A 26,661-nucleotide genomic window follows, 5' to 3' on the forward strand; every position below is an offset into this window, starting at 1 on the left:
AACTTTAATGAACTTAATGAAACTGATCTTTTTAACTTTAATGAAATTGATCTTTTTAACTGATAGTTAACACATTAAACCAGTTAATTGCCATCGAAAATAAATAAGTGAAGAAAAGGAAGTCATTGAAAATCTATAACAATATTCTTTGTTTACAGTAATGAAACAGTAAGATAAAGTTAACAAAAACAGTTTTTAGGAAAACACATTTGTTAATCTAATAAAAAGGAAACTTTTTAAAAAGTTGAATTATTTTCTATTTTTAATCTTTTATTTTCAGTTCATTATTTGAAATATAAGGAATCCAGAAGAGAATTATTTCATTAAGTTCCCCTCATTAAGAATAAAGTGTACTTAAATCAATGGATTAACTGATAATTAATCCTGAAAATGTGAAAACGGTATTTTCTCATTAAGAATACAAAAATGTTCAAAACCTTAGCTCATCAAGAATTGTGTGAAATTTTGTTTGTAAAATTCCATCTTTCCAAACCTAACACAAGGAATGTTAAATAAAAAGCAAAATGTAAAAAAGCGATAATTTTCAATACGCAGGCAAGTGAATTATCCCTTTTTACATAGATCGCAACGATTTCAGAATTGGGATATATTTAATTTTGTGTGTTATTCCTAATTAAATTGTTTGGAAACAAAATACGATAATACATCTTACCATTGAGATTTTATTGAATATTTTTATGTTACTAAGATGCTCATAATGAAGCTCAGTATTTCGTTTTGAAAGAAGTATAAAACATATTCGTAATTCATCGCTAACGCCATAGTATATAGGCAAATTTCGGCGTATATCCAACATGCAGTTCAAATACGCTTTTACATCTTAAAATGTCTCTTGTTTTGTTGTCGAAATTATTATTATTATTATTATTTTGCAAAAAAGAGAAAATATTTTATAGAATCGCTATATTCCCTCAGAGAAATACTTCGTTTTATTTCTTAAATTTTATTTTTTGGAAAAGGTAAAAACATGCAGTCTGAACTGATCTTATGATTGCGTGCTGTCAGAAAAATCATGGTTTTTCTAGTGCAGATGAAATTAAAAGAAATCATAACAGAATGTTCTTGACAAAAGAAAACAAACAGGGCCTAGTATAAATATAACACGAAACCAATAACTTATCCTCTATGCAGACAAATGAACATAACATCACAATAGACGAAGTGTTCAGAATTATGCTCACGTCCGTATTCAAGTATCCATTAGCTGGACCATAACATCCCGACAGTCACTTTTTAGAGATTTCTCTTTCTTTTCTCACTCATCTATAAGTCCTGAGAGAGTATTTTCGTGCATGAAATATCGTAGGCCATTTTTCCCCTTTCGCCTGTATTTACAGGCAAATGCTTCCTCTTTTCACCCTTCTCTTCATAGGCGTTCTATGAAATATCTCATACTAAAGTATTACGTAACTCCCTAGGGATTACTGGATGTATTGATAGCTCTTTTAGGCTTTCGCTTTACAGGCACAAGCAAATCCCATGATGAAGATCCTGAGTCTTTTTATCCGATATCTGGAGGAAATGTACTAGTTGGTTTTCTGGAGAAGTGGGGCTCTTATCAGATAAAATTTGTTTTCAAATATTAAAAAAAAAAAAAAAAAAAAAAAACAGATTTACTTATCAATATACGATAGCGAAATTTTCAGTGTTTTGAATCGTCTATTTTTTATTTTATTTATTGATTTATTTTGCTAGAGAGTGTGGAACTTATGACTGAGATGTTGGTGTGCTCGAAATATGAAACAATGTAAGTGGTTTCGGAAGTTAAATTTGAATATTTTCGAAAAGACTTTTGAAATATTTTAAACAAACTACAGAAAGCTTTTATAGATTTTCACAATCTATAAAAGCAGAACATTGTAAAATATTTAAAATATAAAACAATCATGTATGCTATAACATTTGAATTTCTTCTACAAAAATTCAAAATTTATTTAGTATAAAGTGAGATGTATTTGTGGGTTGGTTTTGAACTTTTCAAAAATGTTTCTAAAAATTCTTTATAGATATTTTTCATTGTTTCTTAAAACAATGTTGAGAGATAGCTCTTATTAAGCCTTATAATAATATGAAATATTGATTAGTTTATATTAGTTTTGCGTTTTAAAGTTATTTGTTTGGAATAAACTTTATAATTTGAATCGTATTCACGTGAAAAGGATAACTCTTTAAAACACACTTTTCCAATTTTCGGCAAAACATCAGCTGAATGATGTTTGACCTCAAAACTCTGAATCAGCATGATCCCTACATATGCGGAGGGTTTGTGTCGAAGCAGGTCTCACAACCTTGACCCTCTAATGACGAATCTGCTTCTATAATAATGTGCTTTGTCATTATTGTTCATTGATAACGTAAGAAATAAGAAAATCTTATAAGTTTAGAAAATTCAATGAGGGATAACATTTCAGTGCATGAAGAATAAGAATTTTGGAAGGTTTTTAATTGTTTAAAACTGTTATTGTTATGAATCTTATGTCATATTAAAAATAGTATGATATTTCTGTATTAAGCTGAGCGATGAAATGGTCTGACTCGGCGAAAAAATGTATTAGGCACTTTGCATTTTTTATTTAATTAACTACTTATTATTTAACTACTTTTCCTACTAAAGAAGATAAATCGAATGACCTTGAGATATTTAATCTTGAGTCAGATATATTTCTGATGAAAGATGAAACTGAGCATGTAACATATTGTTTCAATGTGTATTTAAAGTGATAGATATCTTCGAAATTTCTCCCGAGGATTGTCTGTTTAAAAGGCCAACCTTTCCTGGGTAATCATCACTGACCAGGATTTTAAATAGTAATTAGTATAAATTGATCGTTAAGATGCTGAAATAAATATTTATCAGCTGGTGTTCATAAATAAACAAATTGTGATTATGTTTTACAGTTTTATTTAATCTTAAAGACTTTACATGTTTTTTGGGCATTGATGAAAATGCATTTTTAACAATTTTGTTTGATTGTAATAAAAAGAAACCTTTTCATTTGATAGTTAATCTAAAAACTTAAGCAAAAGGTGTTCATTGTATAGCTCATTGCAATCTCTTTAATTCAAAGGATCCTTAAATTTTTTTTTTAGTTCTAAAACAGCTTTTTAATTAATATAAAACAAAATGAATTATAATATGAGCCATCTTTGGAATCAAAAGCCTTTTTACGATTAACATTTGAATACGCTGTTAAACTTAGAATTAAAAAAAAAGAATAAAATGATGAAAATCTTTAGAAAATGACGACCAAGCTATTTTATCATATTAATTTAATCATATTAAAATTACTTATGGATGATATTACATTATTAGTAAGAATTTTTTTCTTAATAAATTGATATAAGTAACATATTTCAAGAGGGTTTTTTTATTTCCATTAATATATGAATGGATTTTAAGCATAGCATCATCGATATTGGAAGAAGGGATTTGATTTTGAATCGATTTATGTATATTACTAGTATTCAAAGAATTTATCAAAAATGAAATTTTTTGATTAGTTCTTTAATAAAAATAACTTCAGAAGGACTGCTGATATTCTAAACTCTTTTTGCGCATTATTATCAAATTAAGGAAGACCAATTCTAACGTCGACAATGTAATGACAAAGTTTTTCACGTTAAGAATATTATTTCATGCCAAAAATATAGGAAAATTAAAAATAGATAAGTTTTAATTTGAGGAATTTGATAATAAGTTTCTTCATGTCATTAACCTTTCAGCTCATGACAACGAGGTAATGAAATACGTTATTGTATGTCATAAGAGTTATCTGAAATTTTTTTTCAAAATGATGGTAACATTTTTTTTATGCAAATAATGCGGCATATTAGCTCATAAAACAATCATGCCTTTTAAACCCTTATAAGATAGTTCATTCACGTGTTTCTATTAATTTTTTCATGATTTTTTTACAGTGAGATTCTATTTTAAATTTACAATTCCGATTATGATTTATAGAAGATAAACTGCGTTTTCCGGAAAGCTTTCTCTCTTAGAAATTAGTATGGAAGTAGAACGTAACTACATATCTAGCTTTATTCCTTATCGGAAAGATATTTTAAAGTTCCGATGAAAAATAAGACAAAAGTTCTTATTCATTATTCAGAAGTTTAAATAATAGAGAATAAGAACAAAGCATATTTTCGCGCTTTACTAAGACTCTTTCCATTGAAAGACATTATTTCTGTAGGGTCACATTGAGACAAATATCCCCATCTGGAAAAGCATCCGAATCATGAGAAAGAGCCAAATTCAGCTGCAATCTCTGAGAGCTTTGACGAAAGAGAAGATTCTTCTCCCTATTATTCTCTGATGTTCGGGAAACTACTGTTCTCAGAGATACTTTCTGTATTTGTTGCAGGCTTAATCTTTTCATGAACACGGGGAAAGGAGAAACGCCAACGAAAGACATTCTTATCTATTTAGGAAAGTCGCATCGGAATATTATTTCGGATATTGATTCTGTGGGTGTAACATAAATAAAATGATAAAAAAATGTACATTTTAGAAGCATTAATGCAAATTTATGGATTTTTCTCTATTTGCTGAACGTTATAGATGGACATGTCTCTTCAAACCATTTGCAAAATTTTCCATCAACAACTATTTGCAGCATTTTGTTATTAATTAAGTTAGAAGTCGCTTGGTTTCTTTCTCTTAAATGCTTTAGATTCAGCAATCTTAAAAATTAACAAAAATTATGAACTTTAGAAACGTTGAAATGTAAAAAGTAAATATATTTTTATGAAGACATTTTATTTTAAGCATGTTTTAATAAAGGCATTATTTTTAAATTTTCTTCAAAAAAAAACAAAACAAGAAAAAAGACCGAGAGCTGTGTTTTCTTAAATTTTATAACACTAAAAACTGATTTTTTGAATAACACGGGAAAAAAAAACTGAAATATAATTTATCCAAACAATATTCCAAATCAACTTCCAATTAGTCCACATCTAAAGGATATATTATTGAATGAGAATAAAATTTACAATTAACAAATTGAAATAAATAAGCATTAATGAGAAAATATCTGTGCTTAAAATCAGTTTCAGCATTAATTTTTTAGGTGCATAATCTCTTATTATTCTCCTCTCATCACTTTTTTTTAAGAATTCGTATCTTGTCATCTTTCTGTTCTCATAGAAACATTTAATTAGCACTAGTAAAAACGAATAAAGCGCCTTATTGCATTGCAAAGAATGAATACAAGAAATGATTGATTAGCTTTTTAAAAAATTATTAACAAAGAAGGATTAGAAACCTAAGCGAATTAAAGCAAAAAATATGCACTGATTGTTAATTTCAAAGAGACGGCATGCAGTCTTTGGACACAAGCTACTTACCAACGTTGTTCAGTTTCGTGTGAGGCTCCTACTCTGTCGAAACTCATATCTCATTATCAGTAATTTTAATCAATATGTCTGGTGATCTTTTTCTTTTACAATAAGTTATGGCAACAAAAAAAAAACATATGTGAAGATGGTTATCTCTACAAAATTTTTAGAAAATCTTTTTGGGAAATCTGAAGACGGTTCTTATAAAGTTATTACTTTATTCTATTAAAAAATTGACTAAAACTTGAAGATATTTATTTTAAATTTTTTTGTCGTGGTTTCTTAGAAACATTAAAAAAACATTTGATTTTTTTTTCTCTTTCTCATTAATAATTTGCATCTTATTATTATCGAAATTTATTACCTTATTCTATTATGCAATATAAATAAATAATAATTTGTTTTCTTTCAAATATATTTGAATAAATTTTTGTTGCATCTAAATAATGATTTGTAAAAAATTTTGTAATTAAATATTAAAAATGCAAAATATTGGATGGTTATTTTATTACAGTAAATTCATTGTTACTTTACTTCAATCACATTATGACACCATAAGTTAATTACTATTAGTCTTAATACTAAAGAAATTATACTTATGGGTAGGGCTGTGCCGATTTTCGATTTATCGAAAAAAAATCGATATTTTTGAAAAAATTGATTTTTTGATGCCAGTTTTTGAAAAATATCGATCTATCAAAACCATGATCATGAATAATAGTTCGCGATAAATCGCGATGCAGTAAATCAATATTCACAATTTATTTACGTTTTCGATTTCGTTTTGGTTACTAGTTAGTGTTTATTTTTGTTGCTCTTCGTTCTTATTGACCTTCATACAGAAATTGTAAATATTTCTATATTTCTATAAATATTGTCAGATTCTAATATATAAAAATACTTGTTTTAAAGGCAATGTTATAAATTGTAACATGCAGGTATTGCTTTGGCATTGATACACTTTATTAAAAGGGTTTTAATAAAATTATTTTCTGACTATCTTTATTATATAAATTGAAACTTCCTTTTTTTTTGAGTCATTTTAATCAGTCAATATGTTAAGAGAAGCAATTTATAACTTATAATAGGTGTAAATAAATAATGATGTCTCGATATATCGAAACATATCGATATGTGTTGTACGATATATCGCGATGATGAAGTTCCGTTATCGCCCATCTCTATTTATGGGCCAAAAGAAATCGGACCGAATCTAAAGAAAAAATTCAGAATATGATATTTAACATTTAAATTTATAAAACACCCAGCAGCATGAAAAGAAAAACATATTTGGATCTCATAATTTAAAAGCAGTTTCTTTAGACCATTCTTATGAACAAACATTTGGAAATATCTGTACTTCATAATTTAAAAACAGTTTCTTTAAATATTCCTTGCAAAGTTATTTTACTCATTTTCTTGTGGCCTTCGAATGAGCTCCTTTACGATGGAAATGTACCATTAACCTCATTCTTAGAATGGGATGAGAAAAAAATGTTTAAAAGCTTGCCCACGGACGCCAAAACGTCAGCATAACATGAAACAATACTCTGTTTCGTCCTTATTTTACTTCGTTTGGCAATTCTTTTGATATTTTTTTTTCTTATTCTCAAGTTGCATCCGTTGAGAGTAAACAAAACAAAGTTTTTGTAGTATTTTTATGTGAGCTATTGAATATTTTCCCATCTTTATTGGTTGCAATAAAAAATTTTGAGTATCTTTTTAAAGTAACTGCTCATTTTTATTTGGAAATTAGAAAAACGCCTTAATTAATGACATAGTGTTAACTATTCTCGCCAGCATGGAATATTTTTTGTTACTATTTAATTGCTATGTGGTGAATCCTAATTTTCTCGAATTATGCATTATTTCTTATCAATTATCGAAAAGGTTTTGATGGTTATCTGAATTAAAATATATGTTTCATATTTAATTCTCATAGATGAGATAAGATTCATAGATTTAATATATAATTTTTATTGAATATAGATTTTTAAAAACTATAGTTTGCTGTATGCAATCTATCTTTGAGCTAAAAATGTTTCTTACTGAAACTGAAATTTTTAGCTCCAGTGAAAAATGTTTGCAACTATTTAAGATCAATGCTTCCAGCATTGTTTCAAAAATACTACGAAGTTTTTAAAACCTTTTTTTGTAAACAGTTTCTATTATTTATATAAACTTCGTCAATAGAAAACAATGGCCATTTTCTTTTTGCTCATAATTAAAGCAGTGGGTTGGGGTCACAAAATTCCACATTCTAGTAAAAATGAAGATATTTGAATTAGTGACGACTATTCTTAATACGTAAAAAAATCCATATTTATTTTTATTTCAGTTTTTATTGATTCTTTTACAATTTTTCTATTTGATTTATGGATACATATTTTCCATTTCTGTTAACACTTTCTTTCTTAACATATGATATTCTATAACTATAAATGTTGAATCCATTTTTAAGCACTTTAAAATGTAAAATAAAGAACGTTTTCTATGATATTTGTTTGTCTCTTTACAACTATACACAATATGTCCATAAAGGAACCGAAGTTTTAAATGAAGTCGGCTTTTTGAAAGAGTACCTTTTAGACTCATCCCTTTCGAAATGTTTTCCTACTCCATTTATACACTTCTTTTAGTGCGTGCTTTCATTGCTGAAATGGCCCCAAGATACCTTATTTTCAAATCACAGGCAGGTCTCGCGGAGAATTTTCTTTTCTTTCTTCTGTTGTTTCAAATCTTCAATTTTAAAGAAAAACATTAGTACCAAAGGAAGTCCCCAGAGTCAGATCTGGAGAATTATGATACATTTTAGAAAGTTTGGATCCGCATTTGAACCATCTACTAATTTCTGACTAACTGTGATACAATTCATGCTTTGTTCAGCAATCGATAAAAGAGTCATAGATTGTGTTGCAGTGCGAAGCACCTGCAGGTTATCAATTAAAATTGTGTGGAATTAATTTTTGCTGAAACTTCCTATTCATCATTCATTAAATGAGGATTTGTACGAATCAAAGCACGCACTTTTACGATGTAGAATTCGAATTTCGGTACCATTCATAAAGCTGAATATAGCTAAAACAATTTTCACTAAAATCTTGTAACAGCATCTAAAATGTATCAGTAAAATTTTCACCAAATTTAGATGAAATTTCAGTTAAACTCATTTCTCTTCCATTTTCAAAATGTAAAAAGTCGCCATACGGGCAATGTATTCGTTCTGCCACTTATAAAGCAGACACAAAATTATGTGGCATTTTCAAAAAAGCTTCAGGCACAATCTTAAGATTAACATTATGCAACCTCGTTGCTATGGAGTTAAGGCTTTAATTTAAATATTAGGTTTATGTTGGAACGGACGTCATATCATTATTTTTAGGTTCAATACAATGGCAAAGATCTCTAACAAATTATATCGGTTACTGTTTTATAATAATTTGTATTCCATTATTTTATTTACAAAGCTTTCGTGGAATTGTTGACTTGAAATGATTCGCTTTTCTTTCATCCATTATTGGCTTGAAAGTATCTAAGTTTAAAATCTTGAAATTTAAACGGAATCAATTATAATAATAATGGTTTCATTTTAGTATCAAATTGCAATAAAAACGTCTTATAAAGCAGACACAAAATTATGTGGCATTTTCAAAAAAGCTTCAGGCACAATCTTAAGATTAACATTATGCAACCTCATTGCTATGGAGTTAAGGCTTTAATTTAAATATTAGGTTTATGTTGTAACGGACGTCATATCATTATTTTTAGGTTCAATACAATGGCAAAGATCTCTAACAAATTATATCGGTTACTGTTTTATAATAATTTGTATTCCATTATTTTATTTACAAAGCTTTCGTGGAATTGTTGACTTGAAATGATTCGCTTTTCTTTCATCCATTATTGGCTTGAAAGTATCTAAGTTTAAAATCTTGAAATTTAAACGGAATCAATTATAATAATAATGGTTTCATTTTAGTATCAAATTGCAATAAAAACGTCTTCCAACAAGCCATGACTCTATATTTTACCCTACATAAGATACATGGTAGATTCCAAAATTAATTAATCTAGCTTATTTTATGTGTATCACTTGACCACTGATTTATATCATGAAAAAAAAACTTAGTTATCCTTCTTATTCATCAAGTCTTTCGCCAAAGTTTGTGAAATGATTATTAGAATTTTGTACTTCAAAAATAATAATGAAAAAGTGTTTGATTTGAATTAATTCTATGAAGTAATATCTTTTGACCTCCCAATCTTTTTAAACATTCATTAATGTAAGGATTGAATCAAAACGATTCAAAAATTAATTAGCGTATTTCATTTTCCCAGATGTTTACTGTTTATCTGTAAATATCCATGTTACATAAATACGCTATATCCTAATTACCCTAATTTACGAAAGATGGAAGTAACGAAGTTAATGATCGAGACATAGAATTAAATCAACTTCTAATATTGAAATGGCTCTAATTTTAAGAACGAGTCTTTGTTTGATGACAGAATTTTCTAATATATAATCATTGAAGAGAAATTTAAGTGTTCGAATATTTTTACCGTCATCCGAGTTAAATGTTTTAATAGGTTAAATTTCATTTTATAATTACTAATTCTGAAAGCAATAACAATAAAAAAAATTCTGTCAACTATTTATCACACTGTATACTTCTCATCTTAGAAAAACAAGCTTATAAATTGTAGAAATGAAGAATTTAAAAAAATATAATTATGAAACTGGCACTTAGAGAACGCAGCACGAAACATCATTAACATTAATTAATTCATTTCTTGAGTCCAAAAAAAAATGGTATTCACATGCTTAGATGCCAAATACTCATTAGTAAAACATCAGAAATGAAAATGAATGCAAAAAGTATAAAAATAAAAAAAATAATTCGAAAAAAGAATACATTCCTCATATTCTCTTACTCTTAAATTGAATGATTAATTGGTTTCTTATTTTTACCTTAAGTTTTTAAAAACTTTTTTCTGAAGATTTTGAGATAGGTGCTTACAAACAACTTTTTTAAAACAGACCAGTAATGGTCTCTTCTCCCATTCTCAAAGCATAATCAAAAAAAGAAGAAGAAAGATCATTAACATGAAATACGTAGACATTACACACTTAAGATTTTGTTAGATAAGTTATACGATCTTTTGGGTCAGAGCAATGGATATTGTCTCATAAGTGAATTGCTTTAATACTCTGGAACCAATGGCGAATTATTAATTTTTAATCTCCCTTTCAAATTCTATTTCTGAACACTTGTTTTTGAATAGCTGTTATTTAATTAATTTAAATATTTTTCAAATAAATCAGGAAAACAAATTTTTATTAACCCTTTTAGTTCATTTGGCGTATCAGAACGTTCATGTATTTGCTTGAATTTATTTGCTAATTTTTTTGTAATATTAATTGCCTTAAATTATATCATGTATGTATATAATGAATAATATGAAATAAATTAATTCATGCATAACATCTAGAGCTTTTACATGCCCCAGAAATTAAATGGGCTCCAAATACTAACAAAAATAATAATAAAAAAATAAATTAAAATTTTTTTTAAAATGTTCACTAAAGTTTCTATCCATATTCGACAAGACAAATACATATGCAAACTATGTTTAATCAAGAAAATACTGCAATTCCATGTTATTAGAAAAAATATCAACAGATATTTAATATCGTATAATGGTGCAAGTTTAGAAATCAAATATAAATTAAATAAATTCAACTGCAGTCTATAAACTACAAAGATCCTATTTTTAGATGATTTTGTCTTTATGGAGGATTCAAGAAAAAAATGAAACGGCGCTAAATTTGATTAGTTTAGTTCTTTTCTCTTACAGTTAGACAGATGTACATGGATAAATATACCTTCAGGATTTTCGTTTTAGTAAAAAAACAAAAAAAAAAAAAAATTAAAATACTAGCATTTGAAAGATTACCTTTGGAAATGTTGAAATGTAATTTAAAAATAATTTTCTTGAAAACTTGTATCTATTTTTTCTAATTACATTCAACAAAGAATAATCGAAACTGATTTCTTGATTTGATATTATGTAATACCCCAAATTACTCATTTTCTGATAATGATATTTAATAATCGCTACATGACTTCTGAATATAGTTAAAAGAAATGAAGCATTGTTGTTCTCTGGGTTTCATTTTAAACTGTATTGGTTACAAATTTTTTTTAAAAAAAATCCTTTTTTATTGATAAATTTCAAATTGAATCATACATTCTATTTTGAAAATAAATTTCTTGGCACAGAAAATTTTTGGAGAATTTTATTTATAAATATTTTTTTCTTTTATTATACTTTCACCTTACTTAGTGTAATTCTCAATTAATCTAACAAAAGTGCATTCTCACCAATTGTATGCCCAGCATTTGTCTTCCTCCCTCATCAGGAATGTTCTATCTGCCCTATTGAAAAGTTCTAGCTCTGATTTCATTTGACAGTATTTTTTTTTCTTTTATATCAATTTTCTTTAAAAATATTTTGGTCTGCTTCTTAGTCACAGCAAAAATATGTACTCGGAAGAAATTCCAATTGATAAAACTATAGAAATACGAATGGTAAGATTTGGCATATTTCCATGCAGTCATTAATTCAAAGCTTCAACGAGTCACTGAAATTAATTTTTTACTTATATCAGAAATATTTTTTCTTCCTGTTTATTTTCTGGCCTGTTTTCGAAAAAGAAAATAGGCGAAGCATTTTTCATATTCATGAATCATTCGTGAGTTTCAGGTAAAACATGAAATACCATATAATTAAAAAAATATCGTATTTAGAATTATATGCAAATGCACAAAATATTGAAATCTGCTTATCGAGTAATGCATTGAACTTCAATTTGAAACAATTCTCGATTAACTTTTAATTATTTCGAGTTCTACATTGATTTTCAAAATACGCTTTAGTTGTCTTGAAAACATTTGCATCAGTGATAACAATGCTTTTGAACTTGAGAGTTGAAGAATGTATCTGTTAGAATGCATTTCTAACAAAAGATAATAGAGTTGCATACAAATTTTCCTTACATTTATTCGGTGACAATATTTCAATTTAATTTATTATTTAATTCATGTATTTCTTTCTAATTAATAAGAAGAATCTATTCTTCACTCATTAACATTTGTTTCGGATACAAAATCATTTCATTTCGGTTCGATTACCCAAGAATGGAAGGTCACGAAATTATTTCGTGCATGTAACCTGGAAATTATTGTATAATACTTGTCTCATTAATTACCAATTCTTTTCGGCTCTTCAATCAAGCAGGTATGATGAAAAAGTAATTTCGCCATAGATACAACTTTTTTTCACTCTGTATTCTTATTTTAATTAATCACTTCCGTATATTATGATTCTGTTCTAAATAAATCTATCAGACTTTGAAAGCTAGTAGAAGTTCTCGCGTTTATATTTAAGGTAAAATGAGAGAAAATGATAATCGACTTTTGCACGCGAAGTCAAATTAATTTGGAAGCAAATAATAAGTAGAAAGAAGTCTTTTTTTTATGAACTGTGTATCCTATTTCATTCCTATTTTATGTTAAAAAATATTAAATTTAAATATTTATGAAAACTTTTCTTATCATGAACCATATAATACAAAAATTAAAACAAACATCAACAAAATTGCATGTGATTTTTGTTCACTTAATAACGAAATTAAATAAACTTACTTAAGGTTACACAAATAAATGCAAAATTCTTTTTTGTTTCAAATAAAACTTTAAGAATTGTTTTTTAACCCTTTATAAGGCAATTTTTTCTAGTCATATTATGTTAAAATATTCTTAGGTTTGAAAGTAGAATAAGGAAAGGGACTCATTTAGCTTATTAGATAAATTTAATTTGATTAATTAATTTGGTTAATTAATAATTAAGTAACAAACCAAGACACATCATTTTGTGTGAGATAAAAAACTGAAGCATCTAAGTTTCTGTCTTTCTAAAAAAATTGTCAGAACTTATGCCAACCTACATAATTTCATATAAAGATTGATAAATTTGGTGGGAAGCATACTTCCCACGGCCCTAGAAAGGGTTAAAGGACAGAAATGCTGAATTCAGGTGTCAAATATGAATTGGAGGGGGGGGGGATTTAAATTACTTTAACTGAGCGACTTTAATTTTTTTTCATTTTTTTAATGGAAGTTTAAAAAATGATCAAAATCTTTGCATATTTGTATTCACATTTAAAGGGTTTTCCTGTAGATTCAATCAAAGAGGAGTTTTTCTGAGAAATGTTATTTGCTTAAATGAGAAAAATTACACCATTTTCTTTTAAAACATGTTTTTTTTTGGGGGGGGGGGAATTCCAAAAATTTATCAAGTTTTTCGCATATCTATTTTCAACAACATAATTCATTTTTCCTTGTAAAATCAAAACTATATGAAGCACATTTCTTAAAAATAATTATTAATTAATTAATTATCAGTAAACCACACAACAGCGCAAAAATATATACCGTAAGCTCTAAATATTATAAAAAATATTAAGCTTCTATTTAATCTCTCAGTTGAAATAACAATGTTTTGTAACGTTATTATAATTTCTCCATAGTTATTCTGAGCTTTAAAATACAAAAGAAACGTAAATACAAATAAAAATTCTTAAATCTGAGAATTTAAATACTTCCCCGGAATTCCTTTTTCTTTAAAAAAATAATCTTGTTTTAAAATATCAGAAATAGAAATTACCCAGATCTTACTGAGAAAAACGACTCAAGTCTCATCAATTTAAAACTTATCATTCCATCTGTATTATTCTATGAGCAAAGTTTTCTTAAAAAATGAGCTAGAGGAATTGACATGAAGAAGCCTCAGGGGAAAAAATCTGTTAGGATTGTTAAGCTAACGACATAAAATGTCTCGAAATGGGAAAATAACGATGATAGATGCCTTCAAAATATGTCGTGTCGTGTTCAGTAAAAAGCACAAACAATTCTTAAATCCGAAATTTGTAAATTTGATAGAGGAGGTAAAGTTGGGCTTGTTAGTGATGTGAAAACTCTCCAAAGTAAAATATGTATGTGTAATATAAAGAAAAAATATTAGAGCTTTATTATTTTGCAGTATGCTGCTTAAGCAATTTATGTTAATATGATGCATGCTCAGATGCACAGCACTAATATCAGTCGAGCATTTAGCAGAAGGGAAAAAGAAATGACGTCACCGCAAAGCGCAAGGCAACTTATAATGATAGATACTGTTACGTTCGTCAGTTGAGATACTACATGAACTGATTGGGGGAATTTCAGCGCAAGAAATAAATCCCCTTTTAATCTTTAGGTTATACTGTACAATACTGCAATTAATTCCTTAATTATTTCTCTGTTATAAAGTATATTATGCAATGACTTTTATTATAAAGCATTAAAATTTTTTCCTAAAGCAAAGACGATTATGAGTTAAAGAAAGTAAAGTACAAAAGATTATCATTTCGAACTTATCATGTGAATTTTCATTTTAAATGTCTAAGGCATTCATGTAAGCAATGAAATTCGAGAGATTCTTTTTCTAAATACCCCAACAGGAAATAGATAGTATCTTTTTGGTATTATTTATGCTTAGATTGATTATTATGAAATTCAAATAGAGCTTCCAGAATATCGGGTTCGAATACTTTAAAGCGTTTTTATAAAGAAGGCTAAACCAGAACTTAATCTGGCAGTTATTCACAGTTTCGTTGGTGTTGTACTCGACCGAAACTGTATGTCTTATTTTACCGTTGAACCAAACTTGCACAAAGCAATCTTGAATAAATATATACCTGTGGAAATCACAGGTAACAAAATTGTTATATTCCTTTTAAAAAAATTAAAAATCAGAAAACCAGTGTTATCTAATTTCGAGCTTAATTCTTGGAAAATTTACTTGGATCATGGTTGACATTATAAAGACTATCCGGATGGCATCCTGTTTCAAGGCTAATAAAACTCTCTTAACTGAGACATCCACGTCTCAAACAGGGCATTTCAAATGTCTCGTGTATAAAAGTTGCACGTCTTGCTGTGAGTAGAAAATGTAATATAACAGAAGCCTGTCGTCATCGCTCTTTCTGTGGGAAGGAGTTTTCCGAAAAGAAACTAAGATAGCTTGCTATTTTTTTTAACTTTTATGAACTCGTGGGTATAAATATAAAGGTAAGTAGAGAGGCTTCTGCAGGTCAAAGTAAATTTTAAAAACTTGGTTTCAAAAGACGCTTTTATTAGTTTATTTAAAAGTAAGCATTTTTATTTTAATTATTTTCTAGCTTTTATTTTTTTAAGTCAAAATTCTTTGTTATAAATAATACGAAACTACCGAAGTCATTTTTCCTAAATTCTCCAAGAGGTGGTGCCACGTAGATGGGATTCATTTTTTTAAATGAATCCCCTATGATAACTGAGCAATTAAAAACTAGTTTTCATCGATCATACACAGGCGTGTAGAATTTTAAAACTTCAGCACATTAGGAAATCAGATTAAATTAGATTTCAAAAACCAATCCTTTCCAACATGAAACAAGCCGAATTAAATGAAAGTGTTTAAAAATGTATGTGAAGCGATATATCATTAAAAATTTAAGAAAATTATTTCTTAACAAAAAATTATATTTATAGTTGCTATGATAGATGCACATGTCTTCAGAAAACAACTAAATAAACGGTTCAATGATTTAATTTTCAATTTATCTAAAGCCCTTTGCATCCTAATTCATAGTTAATTCTTTATGAGGTAAAGGAGGAGAATGCTTTATGAGAACCTAAATGAAAATTTTGCTTTTGATAAGGAAATGTGTGTGAAAAGGGAAAAAAATGATAAGGCAAGTATAATGTCTTAAAATTATTTCTATCAAATAGAATTCTCTTTTTATTCCTTTTGAATTCACTCTTTAGCATATAAATTAAATCAAGGTACTCGACGACAAATTTGTAATTGCATTTTTAGCCAAAATGAATTTTTAATGAACAATATCTCTTGCACTCGTTTGATCTCTCTCTATCTGTTTATCTACATATTTATTGTACGTTAACTTTCTATACATGTATATGCGTTTTATATGCACTTTCAAAGATTAAAGAATATTTGCTTCACTCATTGAAAACTGTAGATTCTTTTCCCAATATATAAAATCATCTCTAGAAAAAAATGAGCGAGTGTGGTCTGAGCGAAACTTTCTCTCATACTCTTTAATAAAGATGTTATCCTGCTCCCCCCCCAAATAAAATTGTTAACCACGAGTTTATTTTTGCAGTACTACACTTGAAATTTATGTGCCTAGCAGTATAGTAAGGAAGCTAGTCTTTGTATATATATATATATATATATATTAAATACATGAGACTGGAGAACGATAGTTATGAAAAATTGATGTTTGGCGTTAATCTAGCATCAATCAACGACGATTAATAGCTGACATACGGTTAATACTCAAGTATCAGAAAGCCAGATATGTATTTTGGATGCTTTATTTCTTACTCATTGAAACCAAAATTTGACATAGAATTATGGCTGTAGTCGCAAGATTGCATACCAAATTACATTTATTTAAGTCAGCGAATTTATGAATTATTCCGTTTACAGCGTACGATAGTACAGATTGACAGACAATAAAATTAAGACATTTAGTGGAAAATTTTATACAGATCTGCATTTTATATTTTTAAACTGCGCACCAAATTTTACTTATCTAGCTTCTAGTTATCGCGTACATTTGAATTTGGACAGTCTGACAGACAGAGTTCCAATGGGTAGATTTTATTCAAATTTTGATAGAAATCCACAAATTTAGAGTAAAGACTATATTCCAAATTTTAACTGTCTAGCTCAAAGCATTTTTTCAGTTATTACAATCACAGATTGATATAATTCCAAAAATGAGTTTTTAGGACTCAGAAAAGTCTGAAATATGGAGATTCATCAAAATCTCGAGTTTGAGTTTTATTTATTTATTTATTTTGACAATTACAACGCTTTCTTTTTATGTACTTTGTATACAAGAAAGTAAAAATCCGACTTCAAATAAAGAATTGAGAAATTTCTGGAATGTTTTCAAAAACTTAAGAAAACTACAAAAGAGTCAAAGAAAAAATGGCGTGAAAATAGTCTGTAGTGTTTAAATGAATTAAAAATACTCTAAGGCGGAGATAATTTTTGTCACAGAAAATTGTCAGCACTGAATAAAACTAAAACAGTCTATCGCTATTCTTTAAATTATTAAGTAGTGTATGTTATATTTGTTAACATCACGGAACATTGCCAATAATTTCACTCACGGAAATTTTGTATTTGGCGGGGGGGGGGAGAAACATTTGAGGCGAAAGCCAGTTAATGCGTCTAGATATTATTATAATTTGGTAGTGAAAATAATAAGAAACTAAATTTTACAGGGAATATGTTTATCCAAAATCGGCCTATTCAGGTGAAATTTTTGAAATCTTTGTTTTCTTGTGGAAGGAGACAGATAAGACTAGCCAAATAAATTTTGAAAGTAATATATCCAAGCTGAGACAATCTAATGCTTCTAACTATCTTCTAATGAATAGTTTTTGATATTAAATTTATAAGAAACAAACTTTCTAATGATAGGCACTGTAACAGCCTGAAAAATTTAAAACTATTATAGTTTTCTTTAAAAAAAAGAGTTATTAGAATAATTGTAACTTCATCATTTACGTTTTGCGTTTTAATGAAAAACGAGTCAATAAATAGTCAAAATGACAAATACTTGGTGACTGATAATCCCCATTTGAAAGTGGAACACCATGTGAATTTATCAGATTTTAACTGGGTAGTTAACTAGGGTACAGTAGGTTAACTGAGTACGGAAGTTAGTCAGCGTAAGAATTAAAAGGATCATCCTTTTTTTAGAAGTAATACGTTACGAATGGAGAATACTTTTGACAACATTCAAGACATGTTTGAGAATACAAAATAATACTTCCAGCAAAATGGGGCACCTCCTCATTATTGTAGCGATGAAAGGAATTATCCTGTTGGAATTATAGTGAACGGAGTATTAGAATTCGCATCAGTTCTCGAACTGACGGATTGGTTTTTATGATAATACATAGAATTTGATGACCGTGATTCAAAAATAGAAACAATAAACGAGCTGAGAGCATCCGCTATAAGAGAATAATCCCAAATGCTGAATTTGTTACTCTGATATATATTATTAATTGCTTATGCAATAGTTATTCAAATGTGTATACAGTTTAGGCACATCTTTCTCGTAAATGAAGACTTAACTTCCCATTATTAAATCATTTATTCATGGAATGAATTGAAAATTCCAGTCAGAAGACTTTACATATTTGAGAGAAAGCATATCTTTGTTGTACTTGAGATCCCATTAAATTATGATAAGATATAAAGTAATAACGATACTTTAAAGAATAGGAAAAAGATTTTCTTGATCATTTCCAAGAAAAAATTATATTAACTCCGAAATTCCTTCAAGTTACAATACTACCCAATTTAGAGAAGTTCAAAATTTTTACCTTTATTCGCAGTCCAAAACCCCTTTTTTAATATAATGCTAAAATGTTCATAAATAACGCAACAACACTAATAAAATAATAATAGTGCACAGTATTCATTATTTTTTGTCTGACTCGATACATTCAACAATAGTATGTTTCCAAGGTTTAAAATGTTTTTCGTTGTGTAAAAGATACTCCATATTAATTTTTTTTAAATGTGTGTGGTGTTGCATTCTTTAACATATTTATATCATCTCAAAGATTCCTTTTCGTTATGAAACCATAAAACTCAGACAGCTTTAAAGTCCTTACATTACTCAAAAGCACAGTAAATCTTTTAAAATGAAGTACAAACTTGTTTACTGCAATTCAACTGAAACTAGAATTACAATAAGAGGAGTATCTATAATTTTTTATCCACCTCGGTGCATTTGTGCACTTAAGATGCATTAAGCGCTTTTCCCAATTCTAGAAGTTATCTGAGTATTAAACTTTTTTCAAGGATTTGCGGTGTCAAGACTCTTAATATAAACCGTTTTCAAGGCTTTCAATGCTTCGATTTTATTTTCCTTTTAAATGAAAAGTCAAATCGATTTAAAAGCATATGAACACGTTCAGTTATATCCCTGTGGACATCTTAAGAAATCGAGCGCTATAAAGGACGCAAGGATATATAAAAAGTCCTCCTAAACCCCTTTAAATCTAGGCTTTGTAAAACACATAAAACAGGGATTTAGTTTCGAAATGTAGCTCCTTAATCCTATTTTGTTCAGCATACATTTTTTCATTCCCAAAATATCTTTGCTCTAAAAATTTAGAAAATATTTTATTGCTTTAAAATAATGGAATGCTTTAAGGGATAAAAGCAGCAAAATTTATATTTACATTATTCGATTTATTAATAAATAAAATATTTAATACATTGATTATTATTTCAAATTGTATTTAGTGGTTAAAGATTTATTAAGCTATGAAGGATTCGTTTTACACTCATAAGGCATTTTTTCTTAAACTGAGTTCCCTGCATAAATTATTTTTGGGAATTGAATATTATTTAACCATTAGGTAACTATATGAAATCTGAATATTAGGATTTTGGGAACATAATTGTAAATGAGATTAAATTATATAAGAATTATTATGTAAGTAAAGGATTGCTTAACAGAGTAATATTATGTAATAAATATTATTACAGAGCATCTACCCAATTAGCAAGATTCAACTGAATCACAAAAATGCATTAGTAAGCCAGTTTTAATTGGTTCCAATTAATAATACAATTTTCTGTATGAATCTCTTACCAACCATTTCTTTATAATTTTCTAAATATAATGCTTTTTTTTAATTTTATGTCGCTATTTTTATCCTATTTATCTAAAACTTTTAACAACATTCCCCTAGCAACAACACATAACTACGCACGAAAGCTTGTAATTTGTTACGAAGAAATCATCCTACTAATGCAATGTCAACTCTACACTGAAAAAGATATTTATCCTCGCTTTCGCTCTGCTCTTTCCTTTTTCCATAAATTTTTACTCTTTTAATGATGTAAGAGAATTAATGCGCTTTAGATTCGGTCACAAGGATTGCTGGTGTTGGAAAAGAAATTTATAGGTACTGCCGTCATTCGATAGTAAGCCGATAATGATCTGTAACTCTCATTAATGGTTCTTTGAAATGCACAAAATTTACACAAAATTTTTAAAAAAAATTGCTCCAAGGAACACGTTCTCATCTCCAAAAATGTGTGTTAAATTCGATAGCTCTAAGTTAAACATTCTGCACTGCAGTGGTGCCAACACACACATGCACATTCTCTTATATTATTGCCCACTAGTATATATATATATGCTAGGGGGCTTTGTACGTGTTGTTCGTCAGTTTCAGTTAGAAAGTTTTTAAACTCCACTGACCATTTGTTCAATGCTGGAAGCGTAATCTTACCATGATGGGAACATGCATTTTCCGATTAGTTTACTTCAATTAAAAACATTAAAAGTGTTTTAATTTCAAAATGAGTGTTTATGGTTTATATTATGCCTCATCAGGTCTCAATATTGTAACTTTTAATTGCCTCAGCTTTTTGTGAGAAAATCCTGTCTCGAACACTTAACCTTAGAGAGCCATTTCACTGTTTCTTTCCGGTCTTTGGCATTGGTGTTGTGATGCTTTTACCTGGAACTTGTAAAACTTCTGTACATCTGTCCTGTGAAATTTTCTGTAAAACTTCAGAAACATCTTCTGAAGTTTTACACCTAACAGTCTATCAATTCAGAACTTTACGAGATTATGGAAATATTATGCAATATTTGAATTGGAACGCCTTGCCGTACTTGATGCTTTAGACAAATTTTAATATACCTTCATAGCCAAAAATTTGTCATTCATGGTGGTCATACGGACACAGAAATTAAAAACAATGTTATTTTGCGGTCCACTAAAGTTCAGCCAGTTTGGCTCGGAAGTTAAAGATAAAAAATAAGGTTCTACTAATATAGAACCAGATATGTTACCTACGAATCTGATTTCTCAACACCATCCACATTTAGTTAATTTATTTGACATTAATCAAATATAAATTCAATGAAAGAACGATAATTTATTTAATAAAAGCCATGAAGCCCAAGATGTAATATTACAAAGAAGAATGTACATAAAATATCTATCCCATTTTCATTTTAACTTAAATTATCAAATCACGTCCGTGAACAAATTTATCATCTTGATGTTCAAAAAATAATTAATTAATCCTTTATAGTATTGAATTTTTATTACTTCTGATATTACTGAATTTGTAAAGCATGCTGCTATATACTGACTTATCAAGAAAAGAAAAGAAAAAAATTAGTTTGTTACAGAAATTGCTCCCTATAAGTAAACCTTATGAATGAATTGTAAAAAGTTTCAAATACTTTAATTGGAAAAAAAAATATTGTAATCGACTATATAACAAGGCAGGGTGTGAGATTTTACATCAAAAAATGAAAATTTCAATACTTATACATTGTTTTAATACAACTAATCCAATTTCAAGTTTCTGAAAAATTATTGACTGATAGAAATGCTAAATTTATGTCTACGCGATTCAAAACATTGTCAAGACATTATAATGTGAAATACCTCTTAATTTCAGTTCACAATTCCCGAACTCAGAATAAAGTTTAATATATTAATTAATTTTTAATCATGAGGTTAAAATAGAATTCCTCTTCATCTAAAATTCCATACAAAAAACTATTAGAATAGGTTATTGATAAATATAATTTACCCCCTCACTCAGTAACTAAATATTTTTCGGCAAAATAGTTGTTTGGTACTTTACCTTGTAATTCTCCTATTAATCAAAATAATTATTTTAAAGTTGCTAGAGAAGTTGTTACTTTTAAAGCCCTTAATTTGGCTTTAACCCTTAAGTTCATTTTGTATAGTATACCATACATACAACTTTATAAAAATATACTACCACTATAAAATAAAAATATATAAAAAATATATAAAATATAAAAATATGAAATATAAAAAATATATATATATAATATAAAATAAGCTACCTATATACATTTTTTTTTTTTTTTGCTTTTCTTCAAAAAAGCAATCTTTCCACGATAAGGGTAACAATATATTTTCACGACAAAAATAAAACCAGTTAGGATACTCATTTTATTCAGAAAAAAAATGTAATACAGGAGATGTTGTTCATAAAGAAAATATTCTAATACTAGAAAATAAAAATAAAAGTTCTTTTTCTGGCCCATTTGAATTAATTAAATTATGCTCTGAATTAATTTATCAAATTAATGAATCAATTTTTTTTGGGAAAATAATCAATTTGAAGGTATTTGAAAACTAAATTATTTTCATTCACTAGAGTAACTTCAATTAAGTCAAAAATGAACAGTCAACATAAAAGACAAAAACCTAGTACCTGCCATTGCTATTTTTCTTCTTTAAAAGTATCAATCCAGTCAAAATGATTTCCTTGGGGATGGCTGGTTCTGACATAGTCTTATAGTGTGGTGTTTTTCAAAGGAAAAAAAGAAAAGGAAGAGACATATTCAATGTATAACTGTTTGTCCTAGTATATCACTATTTTGATTTTCTTTTCATATTTTCTTTCTTTGAGTGAAATATGAAACAATGTACAATATCCATGTCTCCTTTTGTACACACCTGTTGGTAATTCCTATTCAGTGAACAACAATTTTCAAACCAAATGTCAAACCAAAAAAAGTCACTAACACAAAGCATTTGTATCAACACATGTCTTTTTCTTATTGAGAACACGTACTTGGATCTCTCTTTTTTTTATTTTTTTTTACATGTTTTGATACAGTATACTTTTCAGAGTTTGAAACGCCTATTTTTATTTCATTTATTTACGTTCACATTCTTCCTTCATATACCAAAAACATTCTAGAGAATTTTTTTTATGTGTGAATAAAGCTTAAGTCACAAAACTGTAATTGAAGAACTGAAATAACTTGAAGGCATAATATCTTCGGCGCAAAAACAAATTGGGAATTATTCACTTTAATTTAAAATTATCTTAATTTTATTGCTGATTTGCTAATTAAATTACAAATAAAAAAATAGTTCTGCATCAGGTTTTAAAATAATAGCCTAAAATCTCGTAAAAAAATGGTTTCATAATTTAGTACGAAAAGACTATTGTTAATGCATATAATGACTATAATGCAAAAAAAGAATTTTGAATCAAAGAGTTTTTATGAGCTATTAAAAAACCTTAAAATTACGTGCAGCTAATTTTGAATTATTAAACAACAATTAGAATGTGAAATTGTTTTTACCTTGAAGTTGAAAGTAATATTAAAAACGAGACGAAAGAAAATTTTGAAACTATCGTTAATGGAATAATTGAACCAAGGAATATCTTATAAAAACGTAAGTGATTTATTTTTAATGCTAATCCAGTCTTAAAAAAATTCTTTTTACTTGTTATTTTTTTAATATGAAGAATGGTTAGACAGTATTTAAACAGGCCTGAATCGTTATAAATTTTTAAAAGCCAAAATTATACTAATTTAAATTAAAAAAAAAAAATCTGCTGACTTTAATGTATTTTATCGAGTAAACACATTTTTCGAAGCCGTATTTATTTTATGTATGGAACTATTATTAAAAGGTTTCCTTTTATAAATCAGTTATCCAAGAGAGAATTCAAAACAGTGCACTGCATTGAAATAAATTGTGGTAATTGATTCTTATGCATCTGTTGCTATTAGCGATAGGCGAGGATCGAACTCGCAACCTTATGGTTCATAGCCGAGTAACATGACCACAAGACAAAAGAAACTTCTCATGTCTCGTAGCTGTTATCTGGCTTATAAAGCGTCACCACACATCTAATATTGAAAATAATTAAATAACTAAGGATTCTAGATACTTGATAAAAACACATTGATTGGAATTTAAAGAGAGAATACGAACATATAATAATTACTTTCAATTTCTCAATCAATATCACGGAAACCTAATACAACGAATCTTTTTGTATTTTCTCTATATTTAGCCACAAAAACAAGCAACCGAATAATTATTTAAAAAAACAGGCCGTTATGGATTCACTCAAATAAATGCTTCTTATTTTTTGTAAGGATATCTAATTAAAACTTTCATTCCAAAAATCAATTATCGTTGAAGAAGGGAATCAAATTTAATTACTGCAAGGTAGTAAAAAAAAAAAATAGAGTAATTCGTTGTACTACATTGTGTTGAAATTCTACCGCTCTTCAAACATTCAATATCGAAAAGCACTTAAATAGTTAAGGATTGTTTGATTTGACCAAAACACAATAATTGGAGTTTAAGGAGATATGCGAGCATTTAATTATTGCTCAATGCTCCTCAAGTAATTTCGCATTCAACATAACAGAAGACCAAGACAACGAATCTTCTATATTTGGTGTATGCTTAGCTATTAACTTGAAGTAAATAATCGAAGAATTGTTTAAAGGACACGTGGTCAGAACATCTATAGTTCTCGCTTGAATATATAATTAAGGGTGGGAATATTCATTGACTTCCTTTCTCCGTTATCTTAGAATAAGTGAATAATTATTCGCTCAAACTGTGGTCTTCAATCTTAAATGGTCCAGGATTCACGAATCTTTGCACGCAGTCAAAGCAAAGAGTAAACAGAATTAAGTAGTTTATGACTTAAAATCTCCAGTCGTATGCATAAGATTAAGTTTCCTGGACAAATGGGAAGTAGACGGAATGTGTTGAAAGTTTACGAAGCGGAATTTATTTTTTGAGTCTGAAATAAGCCCAGTTTCGTACGTTAAATTCATTTCTCACATTAGTTTATACAAAGGATAAAAGAAAGTGTTTTAATTAAGATTTAAGAGAGATTTAGCAGCATGTGTTTACATACATCTCTCACAATAAATCGTCTAATTTGATAAACGTTAAAAAAGTTTAGTGTTTATTATGGTTAGTTTATTCAATATACACACAGAAAATTAACATATATATATATACATGAAATATTTCAGACCGAGTAAAAGTACATGAACATTTTTATTCGAAATATAGACCATCACTTTTTGAAAAAGCTTATTTTTTACATAATAGTTCAAAATAATACATTAAAATGGAAAGTGGTTTTGGTATGATAACATGAATTCACTAAATGCTCAAAAAACAGACATAAAAATTGACCAAAATAAGTATTTAAACTATCCAAAAAGTTTATTAATATTAATAATTATTTAATAATATCATTGAATTATTTTACTCTACGTATAATAGAAAAATTATATTACTGCAATGCACAATGTAGTGAAAATGTATAAAGCAATTTACGCAGGGCAATTTACATCGAGATATGCATATATCAAACTCCTGCCAAAAATCCTTCTAATTCACTCTTAACATTATTTAAAATTACAAATAAGTGTTCTTAAAATACATTTCTTTCATAAAATGAATAATAATAAAAGATGAATATGGAAAGATTAAGAATCTATAATGTGCATATTATGGTCAAAAAATAAATATTCAGCATTCTTAGAAAGCATAAAAAATGAAAAGATTCAGACAAATATTAAGATTAATATCAAAAATAAATTATATTTCATTAAATAATTTATTTAGAAATGGACGGAAGAAATAACATGCACACTGCTGTAAGTAAAGCACTTTTACTAAGAAAATAAGAATATTATAGAAACTTGATCACATTGATTACATTTTTACTTGATTAGTAAGTTAAGTTTTATGCAAATGAGAGACAAAACTTTTATAGTAATATTTATAGATCTAATTTATGATGTAAAACGAGAGGCAATTTTGAAGCCCTACATTTTAAACGAGTGTTTTCAGGTGTTAAGTAAATCACATCGTTTTCAAAAAAATCTTACGGTGGGTTTTGCTTAAGAGACTGAAGAAGATATAATTATTTTATTATTAAACACAATATAAATATTGAACAGACATTTTCTTAAACAAGAAAGAATGACAAGGATGAAAGGAATAAAGGATTTGAAAATACATAATTTTTAAAGATTATAGCTATATGAATAACAATGAAAATGCTCAAATATCTTTGAAATTGTATATATAAAATTATTAAAAATTATAAAAAAAAATTATTGAAATGTTAAGCAGAAAATCGAGTTTTACACTATTAACTGAAAACAAAAAATTTTCAATTAAACCCATGAGGAAATATCGCCACCTATGAAACATAATTTTATTCTATTAATTTTTTATCATTATTTTCGGGGTTTTTTCCATTAATAAGCATTTTTTTTCTTGCTAATGTTTTTTTTTTTATTTT

At 27.7% G+C, this 26,661-nt stretch overlaps 1 protein-coding gene across 2 annotated transcripts in view; it reads right to left on the reverse strand.

Moving 5' to 3' along the window:
• Positions 1 to 26,661, reverse strand: part of LOC129960671 (Kv channel-interacting protein 4-like) — a 336,370-nt gene that overhangs the window by 304,097 nt on the left and 5,612 nt on the right. Inside the window, exon 1 of one of the 2 annotated variants that reach the window (XM_056074227.1) lies at positions 22,790 to 22,925. The exons of the other annotated variant lie outside the window; for it this stretch is intronic. Within the exon in view, the coding sequence (XP_055930202.1) occupies positions 22,790 to 22,862 (73 nt within the window). The 5' untranslated portion in view covers positions 22,863 to 22,925. Of the gene's footprint in view, positions 1 to 22,789; positions 22,926 to 26,661 lie in introns of those variants that run through there. 2 annotated transcript variants of the gene reach the window in all.

This window comes from Argiope bruennichi, chromosome X2 (assembly GCF_947563725.1).
Source record: "Argiope bruennichi chromosome X2, qqArgBrue1.1, whole genome shotgun sequence".
Classification (NCBI taxonomy): Eukaryota; Metazoa; Arthropoda; class Arachnida; order Araneae; family Araneidae; genus Argiope; species Argiope bruennichi.